The sequence below is a fragment of the Lepidochelys kempii genome, chromosome 5 (assembly GCF_965140285.1).
Source record: "Lepidochelys kempii isolate rLepKem1 chromosome 5, rLepKem1.hap1, whole genome shotgun sequence".
In the NCBI taxonomy this organism is placed as follows: Eukaryota; Metazoa; Chordata; order Testudines; family Cheloniidae; genus Lepidochelys; species Lepidochelys kempii.
This window is the reverse complement of record NC_136384.1, coordinates 121,318,906-121,339,452: the sequence shown is the minus strand read 5'-3', so window position 1 is coordinate 121,339,452 and position 20,547 is coordinate 121,318,906. Positions and strand designations below refer to the sequence as shown.

General features: G+C 43.9%; 1 protein-coding gene across 19 annotated transcripts in view; it reads left to right on the top strand.

Annotated features, from left to right (window-relative positions):
• SUSD1 (sushi domain containing 1) overlaps window positions 1-20,547 on the top strand; it is a 113,119-nt gene that overhangs the window by 75,772 nt on the left and 16,800 nt on the right. For 9 of the 19 annotated variants that reach the window (XM_073345628.2, XM_073345630.2, XM_073345635.2 and 6 more), the window contains 3 exons: window positions 13,721-13,814; window positions 15,054-15,303; window positions 18,526-18,565. The exons of 2 other annotated variants lie outside the window; for them this stretch is intronic. In XM_073345628.2, coding sequence (XP_073201729.2) covers window positions 13,721-13,814; window positions 15,054-15,303; window positions 18,526-18,565 — 384 coding nt within the window. 8 more of the 19 variants (XR_012159126.2, XR_012159127.2, XM_073345633.2 and 5 more) reach the window with 7 other exon arrangements.

The window sequence follows — 20,547 nt, the reverse complement described above, 5'->3', positions numbered from 1 at the left end:
TTCATTACTTGTTCAGAAGACCTGTACGGAATACTTTCTAGCAGGTGCTGCATGAGGTGGTGTTGATGATTTGGTACCTGGCATGCTTCTCTTTGAGCTGAGTTAGTACTGAATAAATGCGCCAGCATAGTCCTGGGTGAGGTATCTGTAGAGCCCTGTGTGGATACAAATGGATATCTATCTATCAATCTAGCTGGCTAGATTGTCGGGCTCAACAGGTAGTGATCAATGGCTCCATATCTAGTTGGCAGCCAGTATCAAGTGGAGTACCCCAAGGGTCGGTCCTGGGGCCGGTTTTGTTCAATATCTTCATAAATGATCTGGAGGATGGTGTGGATTGCACTCTCAGCAAATTTGCGGATGATACTAAACTGGGAGGAGTGGTAGATACGCTGGAGGGGAGGGATAGGATACAGAAAGACCTAGACAAATTGGAGGATTGGGCCAAAAGAAATCTGATGAGGTTCAATAAGGATAAGTGCAGGGTCCTGCACTTGGGACGGAAGAACCCAATGCACAGCTACAGACTAGGGACCGAATGGCTAGGCAGCAGTTCTGCGGAAAGGACCTAGGGGTGACAGTGGACGAGAAGCTGGATATGAGTCAGCAGTGTGCCCTTGTTGCCAAGAAGGCCAATGGCATTTTGGGCTGTATAAGTAGGGGCATAGCGAGCAGATCGAGGGACGTGATCGTTCCCCTCTATTCGACATTGGTGAGGCCTCATCTGGAGTACTGTGTCCAGTTTTGGGCCCCACACTTCAAGAAGGATGTGGATAAATTGGAGAGAGTCCAGCGAAGGGCAACAAAAATGATTAGGGGACTGGAACACATGAGTTATGAGGAGAGGCTGAGGGAGCTGGGATTGTTTAGCCTGCAGAAGAGAAGAATGAGGGGGGATTTGATAGCTGCTTTCAACTACCTGAAAGGGGGTTCCAAAGAGGATGGCTCTAGACTGTTCTCAATGGTAACAGATGACAGAACGAGGAGTAATGGTCTCAAGTTGCAGTGGGGGAGGTTTAGATTGGATATTAGGAAAAACTTTTTCACTAAGAGGGTGGTGATACACTGGAATGCGTTACCTAGGGAGGTGGTAGAATCTCCTTCCTTAGAGGTTTTTAAGGTCAGGCTTGACAAAGCCCTGGCTGGGATGATTTAACTGGGAATTGGTCCTGCTTTGAGCAGGGGGTTGGACTAGATGACCTTCTGGGGTCCCTTCTAACCCTGATATTCTATGATTCTATGGTTACAGATATAAATTTGTATTCGCACAGGGCTGTAGGTATTTGGTGGAGAGGCATAAAAATTTGGTCCTGTCTGCTTATCAAGCAAGATCTCATTAAAAGGCCCATTTCACTTTTTTATAAGAGTAATGGGGTTTGAGTCACTTTCGATTTACCTCCCACATTTAAATTTTATAAAATTACACAATTTAGGATTAATAAAACTGTACTAGACATGATAAATTGACCCCTACTGGATTGATTGCTGCCCATCAATCCGGCCAGTAATGTAGACAAGCCCTCAGATGGCTGTACTTTGGTGGTGGTGGAGTTATCCTAATTTGTATGCCACTTTAAGCTTGTTAAAGTGCTTTGTGGCCCTTTGGGATCAAAAGTCCTATATAAATGTAAGATACTTCAGAAGATCAAATGCTCTAAGGAAGCTGAAAGACTGAAACAAATGTTTTACTGCGGATGTACTGTAACTGGCCTAACCTTTGTTATCGGGTGATATAGCTGCTTGAGGTTGCGTGCTGATCTCTTTGGGGGAAGTGTAAGGGTATGTCTACACTACGGAATTAGGTCGAATTTATAGAAGTCGGTTTTTTAGAAATCGGTTTTATATATTGGAGTGTGTGTGTCCCCACAGAAAATGCTCTAAGTGCATTAAGTGCATTAACTCGGCGGAGTGCTTCCACAGTACCGAGGCAAGAGTAGACTTCCGGAGCGTTGCACTGTGGGTAGCTATCCCACAGTTCCCGCAGTCTCCGCTGCCCATTGGAATTCTGGGTTGAGATCCCAATGCCTGATGGGGCTAAAACATTGTCGCGGGTGGTTCTGGGTACATATCATCAGGCCCCCGTTCCCTCCCCCCCTCCGTGAAAGCAAGGGCAGACAATCGTTTCGCGCCTTTTTTCCTGAGTTACCTGTGCAGACGCCATACCACAGCAAGCATGGAGCCCGCTCAGGTAACCGTCACCCTATGTCTCCTGGGTGCTGGCAGACATGGTACTGCATTGCTACACAGCAGCATCAACCACTTGCCTTGTGGCAGCAGACAGTACAGTACGACTGGTAGCCATCATCGTCATGTCCGAGGTGCTCCTGGCTACGTCGGCTGGGAGCGCCTGGGCAGACATGGGCGCAGGGACTAAATTTGGAATGACTTGACCAGGTCATTCTCTTTAGTCCTGCAGTCAGTCCTATTGAACCGTCTTATGGTGAGCAGGCAGGCGATATGGATTGCTAGCAGTCCTATTGCATCATCTTCTGCCGGGCAGCCATGAGATGTGGATGGCATGCAGTCCTTCTGCACCATCTGCTGCCAGCTAAAGATGTAAAAGATAGATGGAGTGGATCAAAACAAGAAATAGACCAGATTTGTTTTGTACTCATTTGCTTCCCCTCCCTCCCCCGTCTAGGGGACTCATTCCTCTAGGTCACACTGCAGTCACTCACAGAGAAGGTGCAACGAGGTAAATCTAGCCATGTATCAATCAGAGGCCAGACTAACCTCCTTGTTCCAATAACAACGATAACTTAGGTGCACCATTTCTTATTGGAACCCTCCGTGAAGTCCTGCCTGAAATACTCCTTGATGTAAAGCCACCCCCTTTGTTGATTTTAGCTCCCTGAAGCCAACCCTGTAAGCCGTGTCGTCAGTCGCTCCTCCCTCTGTCAGAGCAACAGCAGACAATCGTTCCGCGCCTTTTTTCTGTGCGGACGCCATACCAAGACAAGCATGGAGGCCGCTCAGCTCACTTTGGCAATTAGGAGCACATTAAACACCACATGCATTATCCAGCAGTATATGCAGCACCAGAACCTGGCAGAGCAATACCAGGCGAGGAGGCGACGTCAGCGCGGTCACGTGAGTGATCAGGACATGGACACAGATTTCTCTCAAAGCATGGCAATGCATGCCAATGCATGCATCATGGTGCTAATGGGGCAGGTTCATGCTGTGGAACGCCGATTCTGGGCTCGGGAAACAAGCACAGGCTGGTGGGACCGCATAGTGTTGCAGGTCTGGGACGATTCCCAGTGGCGGCGAAACTTTCACATGCGTAAGGGCACTTTCATGGAACTTTGTGACTTGCTTTCCCCTGCCCTGAAGTGCATGAATACCAAAATGAGAGCAGCCCTCACAGTTGAGAAGCGAGTGGCGATAGCCCTGTGGAAGCTTGCAACGCCAGACAGCTACCGGTCACTTGGGAATCAATTTGGAGTGGGCAAATCTACTGTGGGGGCTGCTGCGATGCAAGTAGCCCACGCAATCAAAGATCTGCTGATATCAAGGGTAGTGACCCTGGGAAATGTGCAGGTCATAGTGGATGGCTTTGCTGCAATGGGATTCCCTAACTGTGGTGGGGCCATAGACGGAACCCATATTCCTATCTTGGCACCGGAGCACCAAGCCGCCGAGTACATAAACCGCAAGGGGTACTTTTCGATAGTGCTGCAAGCTCTGGTGGATCACAAGGGACATTTCACCAACATCAACGTGGGATGGCCGGGAAAGGTACATGATGCTCGCATCTTCAGGAACTCTGGTCTGTTTCAAAAGCTGCAGGAAGGGACTTTATTCCCAGACCAGAAAATAACTGTTGGGGATGTTGAAATGCCTATATGTATCCTTGGGGACCCAGCCTACCCCTTAATGCCATGGCTCATGAAGCCGTACACAGGCAGCCTGGACAGTAGTCAGGAGCTGTTCAACTACAGGCTGAGCAAGTGCAGAATGGTGGTAGAATGTGCATTTGGACATTTAAAGGCGCGCTGGCGCAGTTTACTGACTCGCTTAGACCTCAGCGAAACCAATATTCACACTGTTATTACTGCTTGCTGTGCGCTCCACAATATCTGTGAGAGTAAGGGGGAGACGTTTATGGTGGGGTGGGAGGTTGAGGCAAATCGCCTGGCTGCTGCTTACGCGCAGCCAGACACCAGGGCGGTTAGAAGAGCACAGGAGGGCGCAGTACGCATCAGAGAAGCTTTGAAAACCAGTTTCGTGACTGGCCACGCTACGGTGTGAAAGTTCTGTTGGTTTCTCCTTGATGAAACCCCCCGCCCCTTGGTTCACTCTACTTCCCTGTAAGCTAACCACCCTCCCCTCCTCCCTTCGATCACCGCTTGCAGAGGCAATAAAGTCATTGTTGCTTCACATTCATGCATTCTTTATTCATTCATCACACAAATAGGGGGATGACTACCAAGGTATCCCAGGAGGGGTGGTGGAGGAGGGAAGGAAAATGCCACACAGCACTTTAAAAGTTTACAACTTTAAAATTTATTGAATGCCAGCCTTCTTTTTTTTGGGCACTCCTCTGTGGCGGAGTGGCTGGTTGGCCGGTGGCCCCCCCACCGCGTTCTTGGGCGTCTGGGTGTGGAGGCTATGGAACTTGGGGAGGAGGGCGGTTGGTTACACAGGGGCTGTAGTGGCAGTCTGTGCTCCAGCTGCCTTTGCTGCAGCTCAGCCATACACTGGAGCATACTGGTTTGGTCCTCCAGCAGCCTCAGCATTGAATCCTGCCTCCTCTCATCACGCTGCCGCCACATTTGAGCTTCAGCCCTGTCTTCAGCCCGCCACTTACTCTCTTCAGTCCGCCACCTCTCCTCCCGGTCGTTTTGTGCTTTCCTGCACTCTGACATTATTTGCCTCCACGCATTCATCTGTGCTCTGTCAGTGTGGGAGGACAGCATGAGCTCAGAGAACATTTCATCACGAGTGCGTTTTTTTTTTTCTTTCTAATCTTCCCTAGCCTCTGGGAAGGAGAAGATCCTGTGATCATTGAAACACATGCAGCTGGTGGAGAAAAAAAAAGGGACAGCGGTATTTAAAAAGACACATTTTATAAAACAGTGGCTACACTCTTTCAGGGTAAACCTTGCTGTTAACATTACATACATAGCACATGTGCTTTCATTACAAGGTCGCATTTTGCCTCCCCCCACCGCGTGGCTACCCCCTCAACCCTACCCCCTCCCCGTGGCTAACAGCAGGGAACATTTCTGTTTAGCCACAGGCAAACAGCCCACCAGGAACGGGCTCCTCTGAGTCTCCCCTGAAGAAAAGCACCCTATTTCAATCAGGTGACCATGAATGATATCTCACTCTCCTGAGGATAACACAGAGAGATAAAGAATGGATGTTGTTTGAACGCCAGCAAACATACACTGCAATGCTTTGTTGTACAATGATTCCCGAGTATGTATTACTGGCCTGGAGTGGTAAAGTGTCCTACCACGAAGGACACAATAAGGCTGCCCTCCCCAGAAACCTTTTGCAAAGGCTTTGGGAGTACATCTAGGAGAGCCGCGAATGCCAGGGCAAAGTAATCCTTTCACATGCTTGTTTTAAACCATGTATAGTATTTTAAAAGGTACACTCACCGGAGGTCGGGAAAAGCGGTTTCTCTGCTTGCTTGCTGTGAGCTATCTACAACCATCATCATCATCTTCTTCATCCCCAAAACCTGCTTCTGTGTTGCCTCCATCTCCATTGAAGGTGTCAAACAACACGGCTGGGGTAGTGGTGGCTGAACCCCCTAAAATGGCATGCAGCTCATCATAGAAGCGGCATGTTTGGGGCTCTGACCCGGAGCGGCCATTCGTCTCTCTGGTTTTCTGGTAGGCTTGCCTCAGCTCCTTAAGTTTCACGCGGCACTGCTTCGGGTCCCTGTTATGGCCTCTGTCCTTCATGCCCTGGGAGATTTTGACAAAGGTTTTGGCATTTCGAAAACTGGAACGGAGTTCTGATAGCACGGATTCCTCTCCCCATACAGCGTTCAGATCCCGTACCTCCCGTTCAGTCCATGCTGGAGCTCTTTTGCGATTCTGGGACTCCATCATGGTCACCTCTGCTGATGAGCTCTGCATGGTCACCTGCAGCTAGCCACGCTGACCAAACAGGAAATGAGATTCAAAAGTTCGCAGTTCTTTTCCTGTCTACCTGGCCAGTGCATCTGAGTTGAGAGTGCTGTCCAGAGCGGTCACAATGGAGCACTCTGGGATAGCTCCCGGAGGCCAATACCGTCGAATTGTGTCCACAGTACCCCAAATTCAACCTGGCAAGGCCGATTTAAGCGCTAATCCACTTGTCAGGGGTGGAGTAAGGAAATCGATTTTAAGAGTCCTTTAAATCGAAATAAAGGGCTTCATCGTGTGGACGGGTGCAGGTTTACATAGATTTAACGCTGCTAAATTCGACCTAAAGTACTACTGTAGACCAGGACTATGAAGGTATGGCCCTCAATTTACCCACAGTTAACAAATGTTCCTGGTGAGTCATGGATTTACATTTCAGAACATAGGATCACAACTTCAGCTGGTATAAATTCCCATACCTCATTAACTTCAATGGAGCTACTCCAGTTTACTGCAGTTGAGGACCCGGCCCATAGATTCTGTAATGCTAGATGCCCTCTTACAGAGGCACATCATTCCATGGTGACCATGTTCCTCTATGGAGGAAATTAATAAGGGTAGAGAGCGTATTTAGTGTGAACCTGTGCCGTATAGTTCCCTATTAATGAAAGGTTGCTTTGTGCTCAGACAGAAAAAAGAGAGAGAATCTACAGCGTTGATGAATGTCTGTCGGGAAACCTACCCTGGCTTCAGATATCCTGAATGAGATGATTCATTATGCCCATAATGGGATGTGTGTTTACACAAAAATTGGAATTCAGCAGCTTGCTACTTTCCTTACCACAGTCAGCCTGGCAAGCAGATTCCTTTTTAAATAATTCTGTGATGAGCATGTGATTGTTCTTGTCTCCTGGCCAGTAAAGATGTTCTATTGAGTGGTTCATAGAGCATTGAAATTCTGTTCCTTTCATATTCCCAGCAGTGTCCTCCTTAGGCTGCCTTTTCTGCCTTCCCAGCTTGCATAAGAGTTCTTACCATGTGCTCACATAAGATAGGAGCTTGAGTCATGAGAAATGGTTGAGCAGTCATTGCCCAATCAATATTAAAAGATTGGTGATGTGAGCTTTCTGTGTTTTGGCAAGAAGGACAGTTTGTGACTGTTTCTCCTGCTCCCCTCCATTACCCCTCCCCAAAAAGGGCTATTAAGGTTGTACTGTCTCTTATTTCTCTGTCAGAGTTACTGATTGTGTGTAGTCCCAAATGTGTTCTTCTCTTTTATAGATCATTCGTGAAGAAGATATCCTAGGTAAAACATTGTCGCTGACTATTTCTGAATTGAAGAAATGTCTTTTTTTTTTTTTTTTTAAAATAAACACTCACTGGCATTTGAGAAATGGCTAGGAAGAATTTAAGAAATACTGGTCTTAAATGAATAAGCCACAGCAAGGATATGCATCATAGAAGATTAGGGTTGGAAGAGACCTCAGGAGGTCATCTAGTCCAACCCCCGGCTCAAAGCAGAACTAACTCCAACTAAATCATCCCAGGCTTTGTCAAAACGGGCCTTAAAAACCTCTAATGATGGAGATTCCACCACCTCCCTAGGTAACCCATTCCAGTACTTCACCACCCTCCTAGGGAAATAGTTTTTCCTAATATCCAACCGAGACCTCCCCCATTGCAACTTGAGACCACTGCTCCTTGTTCTGTCATCTGCCACCACTGAGAACAGCCGAGTTCCATCCTCTTTGGAACCCCCCTTCAGGTAATTGAAGGCTGCTATCAAATCCCCCCCTCACTCTTCTCTTCTGCAGACTAAATAAGCCCAATGGCTCTGCAATCACATCAGCCAACTCCCTTAGCACCCTAGGATGCATTGCATCTGGCCCCATGGACTTGCGCATGTCCAGCTTTTCTAAATAGTCCTTAACCTGTTCTTTCACCACTGAGGGCTTCTCACCTCCCCCCATACTGTGCTGCCCAGCGCAGCAGTCTGGGAGCTGACCTTGTCTGTGAAGACCGAGGCACACAAAGGTAGGGACCCCTCACTCTTCTTATTAAAAATTATTTACATCAGAAATGAATAATCATGAAACTGAAGGTCTAGAAAGAGTTATTTGCCCTAAGGGAATGAATTCCACAGCATTATGTTTCCTCCATGAATAGTTTTGTGGTGCCCCTCTCATTCTGGGTTTTTGTCACACATTGCATCCCAAATGGAATTCCATAACCTTAGGGGAAAATAAAACAGCTTACCATTGTTCCGTTCATGTGCAAGTAGGAATAAAGTTAGGCTAACTCACCTAACTCCCCTCGTGGTTGGGGGATCTTTCATTTCTTTTTCTTTTTTCAAATGTTAAAAATTTCCGCCTTCCACTGAGGGAGGAAGGGACTGTAGGAGACATGTGGATTTACTGTGGATATTCCCTGATATTTCTGCTATCCTGACAGACCTCCAGGGGGTGATGAGTTACAACAAAAATTACAGAGAAATGATTTTCTGTTTCAGTGAAGCAGGCAGGGGGATTGATGACAACCAGTAATATAAATGTATGTTTTTATGTGACAGGAATTTAGTCTCCAATCTTGCAAATATTTATGTGTGATGTATTTAACTTTATATATGTGAGTAGCCCTATTGAAGATAATGGGACTGCTTGCATGAATAAAATTTAGGCACAAGGGTAACTGTTGACAGGATCGGCGCCATAAACTAGCCCAATGCAATTGTCTATGAGAGGTTGTATGTGAAATCCTTCCTCTATATATAAACTTAATCTCCTTCCAGTGAATTTTGGGATTTCTACAGGTCTCTTTTTTTGGCCCCTTCCATTTCTCCTTTTATATCCTGTCTCTGGGCAGTCACATTCACAAATACAACTCCAGCTGCCACCATTATGCTGATAACTTGAAGATTTACTTCTGCATGCCTGACCTGTCTCCCCCTGGCCGAACCAAAATCTCAGTTTATTTTTCTGACATCTCCCCATGGATGTCCAACCTTCATCTTAAACACAACCTGGCCAAAGCAGAACTCTTAATCATTCTCTCCAGTCCTCCAGGACACCATCACCATCCTCCCTTTTGCCTGGGCCCATAGCCTGGGCATTTTCTTTGACTTGGCCCTCTCTAGATCTCCACTTCCAGGCCACACCTAAATCTTTGCATTTCTTCCTGCATAACATCTCTTAAGATATGACCTTTCCTCTCTGTCCGCACAACTAAAACTCTCATCTGGTCACCAGAGATGTCATTGGAATCAAAAACTTTCCTGTCTCAACTGCTTCAATGGTGTCTTCTCTGGCCTTGACAAATTCTGCTGCCTGGAGCATTTTCCTGACTTGTGACTTTGATTACATCTCTTCCCTCTTGCACCTTTCCACCGGCTTCACCTTCTTGTCTGCATCAGACACAAACTACTTGTCTTCACTTTTAAGGTCTCCACAGCCTAACCCTGCCTTACCCAGCGTTTCACACATGGGACCCCTGCATTTGTTATGCAAATGATTTTCCGGTCTTGATTTTCAATTTTAAAAAAAATTTGCAACCAGTGATTGCAAAATCTGTGATTTTTCCCCTCACTTGTGGGAGAAGCTCTCCATTTTGAAACACTTGGAGGAGAGGAAGGTGATCAGGAACAGTCAACATGGATTCACCAAGGTCAAGTCACGTCTGACCAACCTGATTGTCTTCTGTGATGAGATAATTGGCTCTGTGGATATGGGAAAAGCGGTGGTTGTGATATTTCTCGACTTTAGCAAAGCTGTTGATAAAGTCTCCCATGGTATCCTTGCTAGCAAGTTAAAGAAGTATGGATTGGTTGAATGGACTATAAGGTGGATAGAAAGCTGGCTAGATTGTCGGGCTCAACAGATAGGGCTCAACATCTCGATGTCTAGTTGGCAGCTGGTATCAAGCAGAGTACCCCAGGGATCAGTCCTGGGGCTGGTTTTGTACAACATCTTTATTAATGATCTGGATGACGGGATGGATTGCACCCTCAGCAAGTTTGCGGATGACACTAAGATGCGGGGAGAGGTAGATACGCTGGAGTGTAGGGATAGGGTCCAGAGTGACTAAACAAATAGGAAGATTGGGCCAAAAGAAATCTGATGAGGTTCAACAAGGACAAGTGCAGAGTCCTGCACTTAGGAAGGAAGAATCCCATGCACCGCTACAGGCTGGGGACTGACTGGCTAAGCAGCAGTTCTGCAGAAATGGACCTGGGGATTACAGTGAACAAGAAGCTGGATATGAGTCAGCAGTGTGACCTTGTTGCCAAGAAGGCCAATGGCATATTGGGCTGTATTAGTAGGAATGTTGCCAGCAGATCGAGGGAAGTGATTATTCCCCTCTCTTCAGCACTGGTGAGGCCACACCTGGACTATTGTGTCCAGTTTTGGTCCCCCAAGTACAGAACGGCTATGGACAAACTGGAGAGAGTCCAGAGGAGGGCAGCAAAAACGATTGGGGGTTGGGGCATGTGACTTATGAGGAAAGGCTCAGGGAACTTGGCTTGTTTAGTCTGCAGAAGAGAAGAGTGAGGGGGGATTTGATAGCAGCCTTCAACTCCTGAAGGGGGCTTCCAAAGAGGATGGAGCTCTGCTGTTCTCAGTGGTGGCAATGGTCTCGAGAAGCAATGGTCTCAAGTTGCAATGGGGGAGGTCTAGGTTGGATATTAGGAAACACTATTTCCCTAGGAGGGTGGTGAAACACTGGAATGGGTTACCTAGGGAGGTGGTGGAATCTCTATCCTTAGAGGTTTTTAAGGCCTGCTTGACAAAGCCCTGGCTGGGATAATTTAATTGGTGTTGGTCTTGCTTTGAGCAGGGGGTTGGACTAGTTAACATTCTGAGGTCTCTTCCAACCCTAATATTCTATGATTCTGTGATAAACATTTGCAAACAATGTGTTTTCAAGAAATGTCAGTTAGGAAAATGGCATTATTTCAGCAGAGAATTGTCTGAACTAGAACCCTTGATTTGACTTCCCTGAACTTGAGAAAAGATACCATCTGGATGCAAACCTTGTTGCTCAGGGGCATCACTATTTTTAAAGCATTATCATCAGCAGAGAATGGCTTCTAGAAAAGCAGAGAAACTCAAACAGGGCTGCTCTAGTGCACCAAATGAAGGATTTCTAAAAGGGTGGTAAGCTAAATGATTGACTGGCCATACGCATATGTTCATTTTAAATAGAGGCATATTTAAAAAGAGACATAAAGAAAATAATATCTTTAAATTGAGTCATTATGACTGTAGTATGTATAGTAAAGTAAATTACAGTGCTGTCCTAGTCATATAGTATTGGTGGAGTGCAAAAGATCAGCTAATCAGAAAGACCTTAAGGATTCCTACTGAAAGTGACACTGTTCATCACACGTGTAGTGAATAGTCTGTGCAGTCCTAAGGCTTCAGTTGTAAACTGTGTCTGTAAAAAGTCAGAGGTCTCTGAGATTTAAACCAGGGACAAGTAAATTAGGAATCTTAATGTTTTTTTAAAAATTCAGGCCATTCCTGTGTGAAATATCTACTTGAGAACAAACAGGTGAGTCGCATCAATATCATCCAAAAGCTAGCAAGTTTGAGCTGGGGCTGTGGTGCTCAAATGGTATGGACAGCAACGCTGGCTTTAGTTTATTCCATGGCAGAGAGCTATGCACCAGTTTGGGGAAGAAGCTCGCACACAGACCTCAACGACATCCAACTAAATGTGGCTCTGAGACTTGTAAGTGGCACCCTGAAGGCCACACCGCTGCCTTGGATTCTAGTCCTCGCAAACATACTTTCTCCAATTATCTGGTGAGAGATGGCTATGTTGCACTAGTACAAGACAATTCTTGCTAATCCAAAACTCCCACTCCATGATAGCTTTGTTCACCCATCTTGCGCTTGCCTTAAATCCTGCTGGCCATTCTGGGTGCTTGGAGAAGCTCTTCTGTCACCCAGCTTCAACTCAGAAAACCCCTGGCGGATACAATGGGCAGGCTCTGACATAAACAACAAGCACCTTGTAGATGATCGCACCGTTGAACGACCTGGTTTCTTGCTCTGCCGAAGATAGTGGATGACCATCAACCATATTAGGACATTACATGGAAGATGTGTGCACCTGATGCACAAATGGGGAATCAAGGATTTGCCACAGTGCGAATGCGGAGTCTTCCAAAACCATTGAACGTGATGTGGACAAGTGTCCCATCTTGTCATTTCCAGGAGGTATAGCCTCAAGATCTGTGCTGTTTTCCTATTTCACTTGCAATGCTATTACATGTTCTGTCTGCTATATTTTGGCTTTCAGCTAACACTGTGACCCAGCTCAAATATTCTTGCCATAAAAATGAAACCCATGGTAAAGTACCAAATTCCTGGCCTACCCAGCACTGATTCTGAGAGGGGTATTTGGAGCGGGGTTTAGTTGAAGACGGGTAGATACTGGCACTTTTAGGTTTGTGTCACTGTGAAGTTTGAAGGATACTGCTTCAAACTGGTGGCCTGTAATCCTGGGAGAATGTTTGTTTTTATAGTAATTTACCTGAAGACCAAGAGGGATAGATGTTAATGGCAAACCGCTGAATTTGGGGTGGCAGCTTTTCACTCTTGATCAGGAATTTTCCCACACAATGGCTGCTCTGCATTAGGTGCTGCTATTGTTGCCGACTTTATGAAGGTGGTCTGAAGGCTTTATTTTTCCCACAGGGATTGTTAAATTTTGATGATCTGCAGGCATGGTAGTTGACTTATTTTTGGCACGCATTAACGTTCTGGCAACGTGCATTTTTCTTAATGTCCTGGCTGCCAAATACTGCATATGGAAGAACTTCATCATAGAGTCCTCCTGTTTCCTGGGGTGAGAATGAAACTAATTATAAATTTTGGATTGTTGCGGCTTTACATCTTATTAGGGCAGTCTGACCAGTTGCCCAATGTGGCAAAGACCCCAACTTTAAAGGCACTTGTGGCTTGCAGATTTGCAACTCTTCAAGCCACATGCTAGGCCTGGCAGGTACTGGTAAGTGCCCTAAAGCTGTTTTTCCCTTTACACTGCCCATCTGAAATTTAATACAAAGCTCAGATTGGTTAGACATTTTAGGCCTTGTGCATTCTGACTAGGATTAAAAAAATATAAAAATCCTGAATATTTTCTCCAGGCAGAAAACTGAATTAAAGCTTCTCTTGACTGTGCTGAATGTCAGAGGAAGGTGAGGGTACAAAATAGGAATCAAAGAAAGCCACTGCAACAGCATTTATTTTCCTCCCTCTGAGTTCTCCAGGATTCGAGGGGGCTCTTCAGGGAAGCACTTGCTGAAAGTCTCTGATGACAGCTTTAAAATATTTGACGGAGGCATTCAAGGTCTACAAAAAGTAAGGTTCAGATCGCACATATTGGCTTTCTTAGGTTGAGCCTGCTGATATGCAGTTCGATCGAAATAAAAACCATCTCCAATATTTGTTAACCAAAAACGTCGTCTGTACATTTTAAGGTATCTTGTGTTCAGATTTGATTCTAAAGCACAGCTCTAGCTTTTAGGGTTAGCATTTTAGTTACTGTGCTGTGTGAGAAAACGCTTACTACCCTCAGACTTGGATTATTCCTCAAACTTTTCTAAAGTACTGATACTGTTTGCTTTTTAGATCCTCCATTCCCAGAAATAGAGTTTGTAACAGTACACGGTCCTGTGCCAGCGCTCAGCCTACGGAAAGCAGAAGATAGAAATGGACCTATCAGGTCTGTGTTGTTTTTTTTCTGTCCTTCCTTACATGCTCCTGATTCTCTCAAAATATATTTTTAAAGTACTGATCATTTAGATGTTTGTTTATTTTAGACTGTATTCAATTAGATAATTTTATTAGAGGTGGGACCAAACCAGAATGTTTGAATCCAGGTCCCATCTTCACTGTAGTTTGTGATTGTTCAGATCTGGAGTTTTGCTTCAGTTTAATCTCTCCTTTTTGGACCACAATTCTGTCCTCAATTACTCTGAATTTATGCTGGTGTAACTTCATTGGCTCAGTGGAGCTACCCCAGATATTCATTGGTGTAACTAAGAGCAGTTTATAATTTTTATGTGCAGACCACATTATGCAGCTAGCAGGAAATTCTCTAGTTACTAGAGAAAACCAGTTACTAGAGTTAGTTACTAGAGAAAACCAAGAGGAAGTTGAAAAAGGTCTTTTCTCCAAATCCTGATAAACAGCAACACCATATTAATTTATGGGTACCAAAAATGATAAATACTCTTTGGAGTAGTGAGTTTTAACTCTGCTGACGTCTGGTGGTAAGTGCCTGGGAAATGAGAGAGACGAGTTACTGGAACTCACGTTACAGTAAAGCAGGAAATATTTGGAAGCGAAAACCTAGTGCAGGAGCCAAAGGATAGTGTAGCAACAGTACAGTACATGTACTCTGAGAGTTGCTCTTTTTTATGGGAGGACATCACACTCTGAACTTTTAGTGAACTCAAGGGGCAAGTTTCCAATTAAAGTCCAATAGATGGGAGCTCTCATCACTTTCTTGATACTGGAAACAGCATCTTTCTGGGAAATCAGGAACAAATAGTTTTTCATAGGTTGATAATATCTTTCAGCTCCACTTTGGCTTCAAGGAGAAAGTTGTGCGTTGGATGAATTGAGCAAACAGGCAGTTTGTAGAGATTCATAGTTGGCAATTCTCATATGAAAATACTAAATTAGCATGCGCAATCATGTTAAATCTGTGTGTGCAATTTGGAAAATCAGCCTTATAATAGGCATGTATAGTCTGTTTTAAACAAAGGCAATAAATAGCACATATATAAAGGGAACTATTTCACCCACACATGGAAAGAGTTCACCTGAGATGTTAGTGATTTGAAAACTATTAAACAAAGGGCCAAAATATATAAAGAACTAAATGCAAATATGATTTATCTCTGGTGTTTAGTGCATGCAAATGAATGCTGATGGTTGCTTTTCTGTTTCATTCTAGTTTTTATCAAGTGATTGTGCTTCCCTTGGCCTTGCAAAGCACATTTACTTGTGATTCCCTGGCTGCTGTGACTTTCTTTAGCAATGCCACTGAGGGTTATGTGGCAGCTGAATTCCTGGCCAAGGATGTTGCTGACAACATGCTGATCTCTCTTGGAGACCGACATTACTATGGGGCATTCTATAATGCTCCCTTAAAGCAGGGGAAAGATTACTGTGTGGTACTGAGAATTATAAGCCAATGGAATAAGGTAATGGGTATTTTTTAAAAAAAAAAACTTTTCTCTGAGTCTTTGTTGAATGAAAGAAGTTTTGATTGGAAAACCAGGGAACATTTTCAGTTTTTTGTTCTGTTTTGATGATATTGTCAGAGACAAGAAGTTGATGATATAAAACTTAAATTGAAAGGTCCTGAAGTAGACATTTTAATTGCTTGCAGTAATTGTAATGCAGAAGCGATTCTGGATGCTGAAATATAAACAAAGGAAAGGATTAGGGATTTAGTGCCAACTTCTGCCTTAATGGATGGGTGCACAAACCCCACTGATTCGTAGGTAATTACAGGTGCCTATAATTTACAGAGGCCATAATTTAGCCATAGGGAGTGTTAGTATCTGAAAGTCACTCAACATCAACATATGATTCTTTCTTTTGAGTCAAGTGCTTTTACTCTAAGGTATTCTGTTCTTCCAAGTGACTCTACAAGATAACCAGACCTTCTTTAATGGAGTTTTTTGTTTTATTTGCATTTTAGCCTTATAAATAACAGGGGATGTCAACTCTGGGCACCCCTGGTTTTGCGGGAAGACTTATTGAGAGGGTGTATATTGACACTCATACCTTTATTGAAGGGGCAGGATTGTTGAATTTTCAACATTTGAGGAGAAGGAAGCCTTTATTTATTAGTCATTGTAGTTAAATAGGGCTGTCAAGCGATTTAAAAAATTAATCACAAGATTAAAAAAATTATTTGTGATTAATCGCAGTTTTAATCGCAGTGTTAATAATAAAATACGAATTGACATTTATTATGAATATTTGTCGATGTTTTTCTACATTTTCAAATATATTGATTTCAATTACAACACAGAGTACAAAGAGTACAGCGCTCACTTTATATTAAATAGTTATAAGCAAACACCAGACCAAAGAATTTTAAATAATGTGACTAAATTCCTAAATTGCTCAACTTCCACATTATTGTTCTTGTGGAGTCGTCATTTCAGCATCATACACCTGGTCTACACTAGACAAATTACTTGTTCCTGACAACGGATGTCAGCAATGGGTAATTTTTTTAGTGTAGACCAGGCCATAGAGTATTCCGGGTAATACATGACCTGAAGTTTCACAAAACAGAACTTTCACGTCTTCTTTATACATCATAAAGTAACCAAAAAGGGTACAATCCCATTCTTTTCCTTTTGCAGGTCACCTTTAAATATTCTCCTACAGTTCTGGAAACCCAAGCCCCATAGCATTGTACAAATGAGAACCAAAAAATGAAAATGGCTTTTAATAAAATTGCAACGTATGCACCTGTACAAGCTGAGTGAAATGCGAAAGACTGAGGGAACTGTGAGGGACATCCACTTACACTAGCCAAATGTCATGCCGCCTGATCCGCAACAGGGAATGCTGGGAGAGCATCAGGGAAGGAGCTAGGAAAGCTGAGATAATGGATGAGTACCATTTTTCCTAATGATAAATTTGGCAGGTGAGAAGTGGGAATTCTGGAGAGAGAGGGGGCTTGGGAAATAGCTACAGATTGCCTGGCACTATCATGAAAACCTCCATTAAGCAGAACAAATTGTCCATCCCTGGATGTCTCCTCAGTGAGAGAGTGGTGTTATTTAATTAGCTCCAACCCATCTGGTGCCTGTTTCAGTCTCCACTGATTGCTTTATGGATTCCATACCTCTCAACCTGCCAAGGCCCAAAATGAAAGATACTTCGAAAATAATAGTGCTTGGAGCTTAAAATGATGTGGGATTCATTTCTTTAGCATAAATAAAGCCGCCTACAACCCCAGTTTCATCATTCAGCATTTGTGGAGTGAATATGTAATAAAGCCACAGTAAGTCTGCGAGGGAGGGAGGTAAATTTGGTTTTCCAGTTAGAGTATTTTGTAGTATGTAGCACAGGCATCAAAATGGCTAGGGGTAGAAAGTTGAAATTTGGAAAATAAGGAACCCTAATTGAGGGGAAAATGCCTTTAACTGTTCTGCCAACTGGTCTTGGAAAAGTCATGGTGTGCGCGCATGTACAGTACATTGCTCGTGTTTTCTCTCCTAGACATGGAAAGTGCACAGCTGTGGAAGGCTACGCTGTCTGTGTGTGCATGACTGACTTATCTACATAGTGAAAAGGGCAGTAGGTAGGCTGAAGCAAGGACTCCATTGGGATCTCTTGGCTCAATCCCAGGGGACCTTGTTAGGTGCATGATATTAGGGGAGGTTGCCTCAGACAGAGCGAAGTCCTGTAGGTCTGTTTTTGTTCATTCTTTACCCTATCTTTTATCCTTTTAAACAGCTAGAAAATCCCATAGCAAAGACTATATTAAGTATCATTGAGGTTGTATAGAAGCTCAAAATAAAGCCCCAAACGAAGATTGTCCCTTTGTGCAGATGCATCATGACTTAGTCTTTAATTACATGATAACATACCATTTATCCACTGCAATAGTATACTTTTTTGTCTAAAACCTTCAATAAAATATATGTAAATACCAGAGTCCATGTAAGTCATTTATATGTAAAGTACATGTTAAACCATGCCAATATAACATACTTCATATTAAGTATACACCATAGAGCAGTACTATACTTAAAATGTATATGTATGTTTGAGGGTGTGAGATGCAGAAAAAGAAAACAGAAACGAGAACACATCAAAAAAGAGGAAAACTGATTAAACAAGAATTTATAAAAAGTCTGTCCATAATGATAGTTTGGATCATTGTGAAAATTAAACTAGTGTAAGTACTGTATTAAAGTTTCTTTAAAAATTTTAAGGTGCTAAATGTGTATTCAAGGGTGGAGAAAACACTGTGTACTATATTATTCGAGACACAGTGAGTGACCATGTAATTAAACACTGTATAGGAATCTGTATATGCGAATAGGGGGCAGAGTTAAGACTGCAAATGCAACGCTAACTTTGGTATTTCCCAACTTTTTGAAAGCTTAACCATGCAACTTTATAGCCCTCGCCCTGTAGGGTTTTTAGGTATCCATTCTTTTCTGTCCAAAAGATGAGAGCTAGACTTTCCTCAAACCTTTCTCTTTAATCTTATCTTTATAGCCTGGAGCCTTCTCAGGAAAGCTTGGTGATCTAGCAAAACCATAGGAATCCATTCCCACTGTAATACATTTAAATGTTTCTTGTCTGAATGCCTTTGCTGATGGTGTAGGCTTGTTGATAAAATACATCTCCTGGGAAAATAGTGACACTGGTTATGTTTTCCCTTCCAGGTGAGGACACAATCTTGTGCAGTTTGGGCACAAATTGAAGGTAAGGCAGTTTTTCATCTAATGAGAAAACAGAAGTTGTCGTTGCATTGCCTGGCTATATCTTGGCATAAAACTAACAATTTCTGTGGCTTTTGTTTAATTCCCTGCTAGCAATGAAGTCCAGTGGAGCATTACAAAGGTTAGATCAGGGTTTCTCAACTTCTGGGTCAGGACGCAAAATTGGGTTGCCAGAATGTTTCAAAGGGTCGTGTGGCAGCTGCTGTCCCACAGGGCTGGCTGGGCTCACCTCCCTTCTCCAGGCACTGCAAACTCTGGGGTCCTAGCGCCACTCAGGTTTGGCCCAGCCATCATGATGATGATGGGAGTCCAAGTAGGCCAAAGTTGAGTGAGTGGCAATGCAACCCCATGAGCCAGATCACAACTCCACTCACACAAATTTGGTCCAGTCAGGGGGGCGGGGCCAAATCTGCGTGGCGCTGCAACCTGGAGGCTCCATCGCCTGAAGCAGAGAGCCAAGCCCAGCCAGCTTGGGGGGGGGGGGGCCGGGCCCAACCAAAACCACCCCAGGACCTTCACCCTCAGACTATTTACTGGGTCGCGACAGGCCATAAACATTTTACAAATGGGCCTGCTCCAGCTGCTCCAATCTACTGACCTCCTACTCAGGCCAATAGATGGGGAGAACATTGCTGGAATTCTCAGCAGCTATACGGGTGGGCTATGTTGGACAACATTAGTGCATTGAACAAACTGGTGAAAATGAAAACACCAAACAAGAAACATAAAATAGTGTATTTTCTGCTCTTCAAAATGTCTGAACCCTTCAATTACTGTTTCTCCAGTACAGTTACTGCTGAACTGGCCTGTTTCTCCAGTTTATGTTAAAGTATGAAACAAGGAAATTATCCTCATAGTCCTATCTCCCAGGAATGAAAGGGCAGGCTAGTAGCAAGTGCTACGGAGAGATGGTGACTGGCATCACCTGTTGTTTGAGTGCCTGTAAAAGCAGTCTCTGCCCTGAGGAGATTCAGGCCTCCTCCTCCAGCTACTTGATGATATGGCTGTTTCTTGTCTGTTGCGTCTCAAGCAGCCAGTGCTGTTAAGGAGAAAAGCAAAGAAAATAAAAGAATACTTACTTGTCTCTGGATTCTCCAAACGAGAAATCTCTTTGGGTAAAAGGAATTCAGAAAAGCAAAGCAAACTTGTTTCTTCCTTCTCTCGCTCTGAAATTGAGGGAGGAGGATTTGAGTTCCTCACTTGCCTTCTTGGTAGAAGATTAATCAGGGAATTTTAATGCAGACAAATTATTTAACTAAATGAGTCGCTAAAGCTCTGGAATTCTCATTCTTCTCTGGTGTACTTTGTCCAGGGAAAACTATATTTTGTGAAGTATGAAAGCTTTTATGCCTGGTGTAGAGTAGAATCTAAGAGGCAGAAATATCCCAAAAATTCTGACTGGTGGTTTTGGTCTGTCAATACCTAGTAAGACAGAATTATTGCTGGAGAATGCAGAGTTGTAGCCATGTTGGTCCCCGGATATTAGAGAGACAAAGTGGGTGAGGTAATATCTTTTATTGGACTTCTGCTGGTGAGAGAGACAAGCTTTTGAGCTTACACAGAGCTCTTCTCTCATTGCTGGAGTGACACTGCTAAAACCCAATTTTTAGACAGGATAAAATTTCCATTTTCTTCCTTTTAGTCAGGCCCCTTCACAATGATTCTATTTCTAAAAATACTGTATTTTCAGGGGCATCATATGTTTGTTTGTTTGTTTTTGTCTTGGACACTTTTACCTTTTCTCACTTCTCTTCTTGAAGGAATTCTTTCTTGCCACACTTAGGGTATGTCTACACTACGAAATTAGGTCGAATTTATAGAAGTCGGTTTTTTAGAAATCGGTTTTATATATTCGAGTGTGTGTGTCCCCACAGAAAATGCTCTAAGTGCATTAAGTGCATTAACTCGGCGGAGCGCTTCCACAGTACCGAGGCAAGCGTCGACTTCCGGAGCGTTGCACTGTGG